At 47.5% G+C, this 9,429-nt stretch overlaps 1 protein-coding gene across 1 annotated transcript; it reads left to right on the top strand.

Moving 5' to 3' along the window:
• The first annotated feature begins 6,197 nt into the window (after positions 1-6,197).
• LOC147374837 (olfactory receptor 9S13-like) lies at positions 6,198-7,148 on the top strand. The gene has a single exon (XM_086394030.1). The coding sequence runs from the start codon at positions 6,198-6,200 to the stop codon at positions 7,146-7,148; it is 951 nt and encodes a 316-aa protein (XP_086250156.1).
• The last annotated feature ends 2,281 nt before the right edge of the window (positions 7,149-9,429 follow it).

Here is a 9,429-nt window from a genome sequence, read left to right as displayed (position 1 = left end):
GAGCCAGAGATCAAATTGCCAACATCCCCTGGATCATAGAAAAAGCAAGAGAGTTCCAGAAAAACATCTAATTCTGCTTTATTGCTATGCCAAAGCCTTTGACTGTGCAGATCACAGTAAACTGTGGAAAATCCTTCAAGAAATGGAAATACCAGGCCACCTGACCTCCCTCCTGAGAAATAAATCTGTATGCAGGTCAAGAAGAAACAGTTAGAATTGGACATGGAATAACAAACTGGTTCCAAATCAGGAAAGGAGTATGTCAAGGCTGTATATTGTCACCCTGCTTACTTAACTTGTCTGCAGAGTACATCATGAGAAACGCTGTGCTGGATGAAGCACAAGCTGGAATGAAGATTGACAGGAGAAATATCAATAACCTCAGATATGCAGATGACACCACCCTTCTGGCAGAAAGTGAAGAAGAACTAAAGAGCCTCTTGATGGAAGTGAAAGAGGAGAGTGAAAAAGTTGACTTAAAACTCAGCATTCAGAAAACTAAGATCATGGCATCCGGTCCCATCATTTCATGGCAGATAGATGGGGAAACAGTGAGAAACTTTGTTTTTATGGGCTCCAAAATCACTGCAGATGGTGACCGCAGCCATGAAATTAAAAGACACTTGCTCCTTGGAAGAAAAGTTTTGGCCAATCTAGACAGCTTATTAAAAAGCAGAGACATTACTTTTCCAGCAAAGGTCCATCTAGTCAAAGCTATGGTTTTCCCAGGAGTCATGTATGGATATGAGAGTTGGACTCTGAAGAAAGCTGAGTGCCAAAGAATTGATGCTTTTGAACTGTGGTGTTGGAGAAGACTCTTGAGAGTCCCTTGGATTGCAAGGAGATCCAATCAGTCCATACTAAAGGAAATGAGTCCTGAATATTCATTGGAAGGACTGATGCTGAAGCTGAAACTTCAGTACTTTGGCCATCTGATACAAAGCGCTGACTCATTTGAAAAGACCCTGATGCTGGGAAAGATTGAAGTCAGGAGAAGTGGATGACAGAGGTTGAGATGGCTGGATGGCATCACCGACTCAATGGACATGAGTTTCAGTAGACTCTGGGAGTTGGTGATGGACAGAGAGGCCTGGCATGCTTCAGTCCATGGGGTCGCAAAGAGTTGGGCACAACTGAGTGACTGAACTGACTGAACTGATCAACCCTCTGTGCCCACAGTTATCCAACACTGTGGTCACTGGAGCAGCTTATAGATCACTTCTCTCCCATGGAACCAGGACTTCTTAAAATGGAAAGTTTTAGAGTTGAGTAGAGTAATTGAATGGCAAAAACTAAGATGGAAGGAAAGGAACCTTAATAAAGTAAGATTAAGATGAGAAAATTAATGAGCTTAAAAAAAATGTGCCTTTCTACTCAGGAATACACATCTAGATATCCACTTAAGAGGGGAAGATGTCCATTGCATAATATTCGTTACTGAGTAAGGAATATAAAGAAAGAAACAACCTAAAGTGTCTCTACTAAGCAGATTCCACGAGTAAATTGTTGTACATTATCATGTTTAAAACAATTGAAATAACTGAACTAGAATATGGAATAACTGGGAAAGATGCTGAAGATCCCTGCAGAGTGCATTTTGACATAGAGCTGGAGAACAAGATAAAACAGTAAAGTGTATTGCTGACTTTGCCAAGTGAAAGCAGACTCCCTCACCACCCTCCTGCTTCAGTCACCAGGGCCACCATAGCTAATTAACACAAATTTGGTGACTTATAGCAAAAGGAATTTTACTCTTAGGTCATAATGCTGCTGCTGCTGCTGCTAAGTCGCTTCAGTCGTGTCCGACTCTGTGCGACCCCACAGACGGCAGCCCACCAGGCTCCCCCGTCCCTGGGATTCTCCAGGCAAGAACACTGAAGTGGGTTGCCATTTCCTTCTCCAATGCATGAAGGTGAAAAGTGAAAGTGAAGTTGTTCAGTCGTGTCCGATTCTTAGCGACCCCATGGACTGTAGCCCACCAGGCTCCTCCATCCATGGGACTTTCCAGGCAGGAGTACTGGAGTGGGGTGCCATTGCCTTCTCCAGAGGTCGTAATGATAGATGTTCAAAATCAAGTTGTCAGCAGGACCACTGCCCTTGAAAACTCTCGACAAACATTCTTCCTTGCGTCTTCCTGGAGGCTCCTGGCATCTGGGGCATTCCTCCCCCTGTGCTGCGTCCCTCCAACCTCCGTCCATCTTTACATGCGCTTTGCCCTGTGCCTTTGTGTCTCCGTGTCATTTTCTCTTCCTATAAAGACCCCCAGTCATTGGACTTAGGGCCTACCTAATCCAGCATGACCTCATGCTAGCCGATTCCTTTGGAAATAAGATCCTACTCTGGTTTTCTGGGTAGACATTATTATTTTTTTTTTTTTTTGGAGGGAGACACTTTTCACCTTATTACAGTGATATTCTGGTGTCTCGAGGGCATTTAAATTCTGCAGTTGCTGAGTGTTTTTGACTATTTGTGCTGAGGAGGTTCAATTAGTTAATATTTTAAATCTAACGTATTACTCTAATTTTCCCCTTGTTTTATCAATTACTGGGAGATGTATGATAAAATATGCACTATTATTTGGATGTATGTATTTCATTTTTAAATTAATTTCATTGGAGTGCAGTTGTTTTATGTTTCATTAATTTCTACTGAACAGCACAGTGAACTAGCTACACATACACATATATTCCCCCTTGGATTTTCTCCCCGTTCAGGCCACCACAGTGTGTTGGGTCCAGTCCCCTGAGCCATACAGTAGATTCTCATTAAGCGTCCATTTTATACATCGTATCAGTAGTGTATGTGGGTCAGTCCCAACCTCCCAATTATTTGGATGTATATATTAATTTAAATTATACTTTCTGTATTTTTCTAATAATCACATATCACCTTCAGACAGTGAAGAATCTGCCTGCAATGCAGGAAACTCAGGTTCAATCCCTGGGTTGGGAAGATCCCCTGGAGAATGGAATGGCAACCACTCCAGTATTCTTGCCTGGGCAATCCCATGGACAGAGGAGGCTGGTGGGCTACAATCCACGGGTTGGCAGAGAATCAGACACAACTAAACTACTCACTGTCTCATTTTCACTTTGGATTTCTAACCAGGATTACAGTGATCCAGCACATATATTTAAACTGATTTAGCACATATATTCAAGTCTTCATTGAGGGTCAGGCCACACCGAAGACAGGACACTATTTCTGTGCATCTAATGATAATAGATGCATAGAAAGGGCTGTGCTTGGAACACAGGTCCAGATTTCTTATCCATTGGTTTTCCTCAAAACAACCAGTGGGGGTGGGGCGGGGGTGGGGGGGTGGGGATGGGCCACGGACCAAGATGTCACACCTGCTGCCCGGAGGACACCGCTCCAAGGAGGGCCACTGGGCCCCTCTAAGTTCTCTTCCTTCTCTCCTGTTGGCCCCCCAGTGCTTCCTGAGGGGGTTCAGGCTTCTTGCCTCCTCTGTCTTGAATTGAGGGGAATCAGAGCAAGATTGGCCACGGGAGGGCAGCTTCCAGGGACCCAGGGAGTTGGGAGTCCCATTGCACTAAGAGCCCAAGTGTCACCTAATTGGCCATTTGAGGCCTGTATTCCCAGCTAACTGAGATAGATACATCTTCCCCAGCAGAGAGACCCTGAAGTGCAGGTTTCAGGACATACCACCCAAGCACAGGATCAGATCTAAAGGAGCAAGTGAACTGAATCCTCCTATCCCTTACTTGTTCTAAGACCCAGGAGCTTCCTACAGCAAGAACATGGACACAGGACAGACCCTCACTGGGAACACAGGAGTCCTCTGCTAACCCCTCCCCACTCTCACTTCCCTGCACAGGAAGCCAGAGCTGAACAGGGTAGTGTCCTGGGCTCCACGTCATTATCATCAGCACTGACCTGGGTCAGAAGTCCCATCCTCCCCGGGAGCACAGGGTCCTGAGTGAGCCGTCCCCCTCCTGACATCACAGGAGCAGGGCAGTCATCACTCAGCCGGGCGTGGTCAGCATCACTGACAGGTGAGTCCTGGGGGCCGGCCCCCCTCCACCCCTGCTGCACTGCACAGGGTCGTTGAGGGCAGCCGGTCTGAACTTAGAGAGAATAGAAATAATCAGTGGGTCTCTTATAAGTGTGGGGTTTAGTTCATTGCCTGAGGCTCTCTTTTCTGACAAGCTCCGGGCTCTGCTGGATGCTATAGGCCCTCAGACCACATGTGAGATCAGCTCACAAGGAAGGATTCAGCCATAGTTAATACAAATTGAGGCTTGCAGATAACAACTGATTTTTTTTGCTTTATTAGGCAAGACTTTCTCAGGCTCAATTCACACAGGTTTACTAAAGCCACTAAAATAGCCTCACTGGATCATCTCAACAAGCCAAAGGAATGTGTGAGTTTGTTTTTTATAACAAAGCTGGTAGCTTGGCTTCCTAGAAGAAAAGCCAGTCCCTCCTCTGGGGCTCCCCCAGGCATCCTAGGGTCACGGCTGTGATGACCCAAGGCCCCTGATGCAGACGAATTGTCCTGGAAAACATTCACAAACATGAAGCTAGGAACCCCAAGGACAGGAGCAAGGCCAGTCAGCCTGAGAGTGGTGGAAGATGGTCACTTTGGTCACATTTGCCAGGATTATGTTTGTGAGGACCTGGCTGAGCAGAGGGGGACAGCTAGGTCATGGCCACCTCAGCTGTGAGCACAGGGGCACAGGAACCGGCTGGGTACCAGGGTGTGCAGCCAACGTGTGTAGGGCAGACCCTCAACTCCACCCTGAGCACCAGCTCCAGCCCTGAATTTGAGAGGGATCTGCCTGGACATCCAGGTCAGACTGTCCTGCTCTGCTGTCATGTGAGGGTGGGGGTCAAATAGCCCAGGAGAGGAAAGCTGGACAACCTCCATGGTCATCAACCACTCCTTTGTTGGAAAGTATAGAATCTTTCAGGGCACCTTCTAAGAAAACTTCAAGAGAAGTTCCTGAGAAGAAACGTGGAGGTCATTGCTTCTCCAGAGGAACCACTGACCACCCAGCCTCTGCTGGCACACCCCCTCTCTTTCCAAAGTAAGCCAGCTCGCGATGCTATAGATCTGACCTCTAGACCACATGGGCTCTGCTCTGAAATACACCTTCTTATTGATCCTCATCTACACTGTGGGAGACGCTGCAGCTCTGGGCCCTCCATCCTTCACTACTCCTCCCCCTTCAGGCTGCATCTCCCCTGATAATTCCTCTGGCCATCACAGAGCTGGTCCCCATGTGCCATGAGAGTGTGGTGGTCAGCCCTGCTCAGGGCAGACCAGGGAGGTCTGGGCTGTTGCAGGGACAGGAAGCAGCACCCAGCAGGAGGACCGAGACACTGAGCAGATGTGACAGTGTTGGAGGCTCCCACTGCTCCAAGCAATCACTACACAGGGTGTGCAGAGGAGCCAGGGGCATGGAAGTAAGGACAGGAGAAGACATGCCCATCTCCTGAATGAGTCACAGCCCCTGTCCTGCCGCTTCTCACACTGTGCAGCTGGGTTATTTCCTTCCCAAATTTGTCCAACACTAGAGGTCCCCCGAGATCCTCAAGGATGCACAGTGCTCTGGGGACAGAACGATAGTGTAGTCCAGGTTCCAAACAGTGATGTTGAGATGGGGCTCAGGGTCTGCAAAACAAAACGACAGAAATTTGCCCGATCATTGCTAATTCCTGCTCTCCTTCCAGCTTGGTCTTCCATGTGGGCAGGAAGCACTCAGTAAACATTTCCAAAATTTGTGAATGGGTTAACAAGGCAAGAAAGTGTATGATTAGATGTTGAAGAAGGACAGGTAATGACACAATTCAGAAGCATCCCCTTGGGGATGGAAACCATGTATTAAAGGAGGCACAGGGGCTGCAACACTCCTCACACTGAAGGTCCTGAACTCTGCAAAGCCCCTGATATGCCCCCACCCCACAATGACAGCAGCTCAGAGCCTCTGACAGAGGGAATGAACTTGCATACTTATGAATCAGTGAACTGGAGGAAATGTTCCTTTCCAGGTCAGTCTGAGCTCATCTGGCAGCAGAACTGGGCAGCTGGTTGTCTCTTGGTCAGTGGGCAGTGAGACACTGAAGGGCTCCTATTCTCCAAGAGAGTGTGACCCTGTGGCCTTGACCTGCTCCCTTCTCCTTGCCTCCCACCAGCTCTCTGCTCTCTGCCCTGTGTCCCCCAGCTCAGGACCATGTCAACCCCCCAAAATGGAAACCTTTCAGCGATGCCTCTGCAGGAGTTTGTGCTGGATGGATTTGCGGGTGACCCACAGACCCAGGCCCTGCTCTTTGCTCTGTTCCTGGCCCTGTACGTGGTGGCCATCCTGGGGAACCTCACCATGATCGTGGTCATCACCCTTGATGCCCGTCTGCACTTCCCGATGTACTTCTTCCTCAAGAACCTCTCCTTTGTGGACCTGTGTTACTCATCTGTCATCTACCCCAAGGCCCTGGCCAACTTCCTGTCCTCCTCCAAGGTCATCACCTTTGCAGGATGTGCCACCCAGTTCTTTTTCTTCTCCATGCTGGTCACCACAGAGGGTTTCCTCCTGGCCCTGATGGCCTATGACCGCTTCATGGCCATCTGCAGCCCCCTGCGCTATCCCATCTCCATGTGCCCCTCGGTCTGTGCCTGCCTGGTGCTGGGCTGCTACTGTGGGGGCTCCTTAAACTCCATTGTGCAGACCCCCTTAACATTCACCCTCCCGTTCTGCGGCTCCAACCACATCGACCATTTCCACTGTGATGTGCCGCCTCTGCTCAAGCTTGCCTGTGCTGACACTATGACCAACGAGCTGGTCATGTTTGGCCTCTCTGGCCTCATCATCATGGGCACCACACTCGTGGTTCTCGTCTCCTATGGCTACATCACAGTGACCATCCTGAGGATGCGCTCAGGAGAAGGGAGACACAAGCTCTTCTCCACCTGTGGCTCCCACATGACAGCCGTGTCCCTCTTTTATGGGACCCTTTTTGTCATGTATGCCCAGCCAGGAGCTGTGGAGTCCATGGAGCAGGGCAAGGTGGTCTCTGTCTTCTACACCCTGGTCATCCCGATGCTCAACCCTCTCGTCTACAGTCTGAGAAACAAAGATGTGAAGGATGCCCTGTGGAGACTGGGCCAGAAACACACAGCCAAGTGAAGGAGGGTGACCAGAGAGACCCAGTGTCCTGAGGGCTGGACAAGAAGACTTGAGGGGAGGCACTGGGTTTGGTTTGAGGAATTCACTCTTTATTCATCTAATTCATTCTTTCATCCAGCATTTCATTCAACCCTTCCTGGAAACAAATCATGGGTCGCCCATTTCAAGGGTGAGTGGCAAAATCTTTGCCATCAGATAATTAATGGTTCATGATGATGAAGGCCCTAATCTCGAAGCTAGGGTAATATAGTCAGTAGAATCATGACTTTCCTGGTGGCTCAGATGGTAAAGAGTCTGCCTGTAATGCAGGAGACCTGGGTAGGACCCCTGGCTCAGGAAGATCCCCTGGAGAAGGGAATGGCAACCCACTCCAGTATTCTTGCCTGGAGAATTCCATGGACAGAGGAGACAATTCATGGGATTACATAGAGTTGGACAAGACTGGTGACTAGCACAACACACCAGAGTCATATAAGTAGGATAGGTAGGAGTCATAGAAACAGGCTACATTCTCTACCTCAACTCTACATGACAAGACCTTTCCATTCATGGCTGATACATGAATCTCTTGAGGCTGAATGGTTTACTGATGGGAGCAATTTTGTAGAAATAGGAACCTGAAAGGCAGGCTGTGCCAGTTAGTCTAGATGAAGTCATAGAAGAAGAAAGAGGAGGAGGAGGAGGATGAAGAGGGCAAGGGGGAAGGGAGTGGAGGAGAAGGGGAGTGGGGAGGAGGAAAAGGGGGGAGGGACTGGAGAAGTTGGGGAGGAGGACGGGGAGGAACTGAGATAGAGACACAGAGAGAGGAGAGACACAGAGAGGAGAGACACAGAGAGGAAGCCCGCCCTCTTAGGTGGGACTTAGAGACACTGAGACAATCACAGAGAGCATCTGTTTTGACACCAATTAAAATAAATGCCATTTAAAAGCATTTATTACATTTATGAGATAGATATTCAAGCAACAGCTGATATTTGATGATATTAAAGAATTTATTTATTGTGGATATTCTTTTCTTTTAGAGATGCATGCTGAAATACTTATAATTGAAACCCTATTTGTTTAATACTTACTTCAAAATAATACAGGGGCTATGGGAGTAGGGTAGGGGCTGGACAAGCCTGGCCAAGAGTTGATGGCTGTTAAAGCTGGGCATTGAGTAATCGGGGCTCATTACACCATGTGCTCGTCTTTTTTTTTTTTTTTTTTTTAAATTTACAATATTGTATTAGTTTTGCCAAATATCGAAATGAATCCGCCACCGGTACACCCGCATTCCCCATCCTGAACCCTCCTCCCTCCTCCCTCCCCTACCCTCCCTCTGGGTCGTCCCAGTGCACCAGCCCCAAGCATCCAGTACCGTGCATCGAACCTGGTCTGGCGACTCGTTTCATACATGATATTATACATGTTTCAATGCTATTCTCCCATATCTCCCCACCCTCTCCCTCTCCCACAGAGTCCATAAGACTGATCTATACATCGGTGTCTCTTTTGCTGTCTCATACACAGGGTTATTGTTACCATCTTTCTAAATTCCATATATATGCGTTAGTATACTGTATTGGTGTTTTTCTTTCTGGCTTACTTCACTCTGTATAATAGATTCCAGTTTCATCCATCTCATTAGAACTGATTCAAATGTATTCTTTTTAATGGCTGAGTAATACTCCATTGTGTATATGTACCACAGCTTTCTTATCCATTCATCTGCTGATGGGCATCTAGGTTGCTTCCATGTCCTGGCTGTTATAAACAGTGCTGCGATGAATATTGGGGTACACGTGTCTCTTTCAATTCTGGTTTCCTTAGTGTGTATGCCCAGCAGTGGGTTTGCTGGATCATAAGGCAGTTCTATTTCCAGTTTTTTAAGGAATCTCCACACTGTTCTCCATAGTGGCTGTACTAGTTTGCATTCCCACCAACAGTGTAAGAGAGTTCCCTTTTCTCCACACCCTCTCCAGCATTTATTGCTTGTAGACTTATGGATTGCAGCCATTCTGACTGGCGTGAAATGGTACCTCATAGTGGTTTTGATTTGCATTTCTCTGATAATGAGTGATGCTGAGCATCTTTTCATGTGTTTGTTAGCCATCTGTATATCTTCTTGTGTATTTAAAATTTCCTCCTCTCCCTCCTCATCCACATCACGATGCTTAGTCAGGATGTGTCTTGGAGTTAATCGCTCTGCAACACCCTCCCTTCCAAAAAACACATTGCCAATGGGATTCCTTCTTCTGTGCTCTAAGACTCTCTTCTATTCTGGTTTTGAAAATATTTT

This window comes from Bos grunniens, chromosome 3 (assembly GCF_055505025.1).
Source record: "Bos grunniens cultivar Pamir isolate PY7600 chromosome 3, Bosgru_T2T1.0, whole genome shotgun sequence".
Lineage (NCBI taxonomy): Eukaryota > Metazoa > Chordata > Mammalia > Artiodactyla > Bovidae > Bos > Bos grunniens.
Note: the sequence above shows the minus strand (reverse complement) of the source record. Positions and strands in the feature narration are given on the sequence as shown.

What these genes read in the sequence shown, in the direction of transcription:
- LOC147374837 (XM_086394030.1), top strand. Translation starts at nt 6,198, where the DNA reads ATGTCAACCCCCCAAAATGGAAACCTTTCAGCGATGCCTCTGCAGGAG.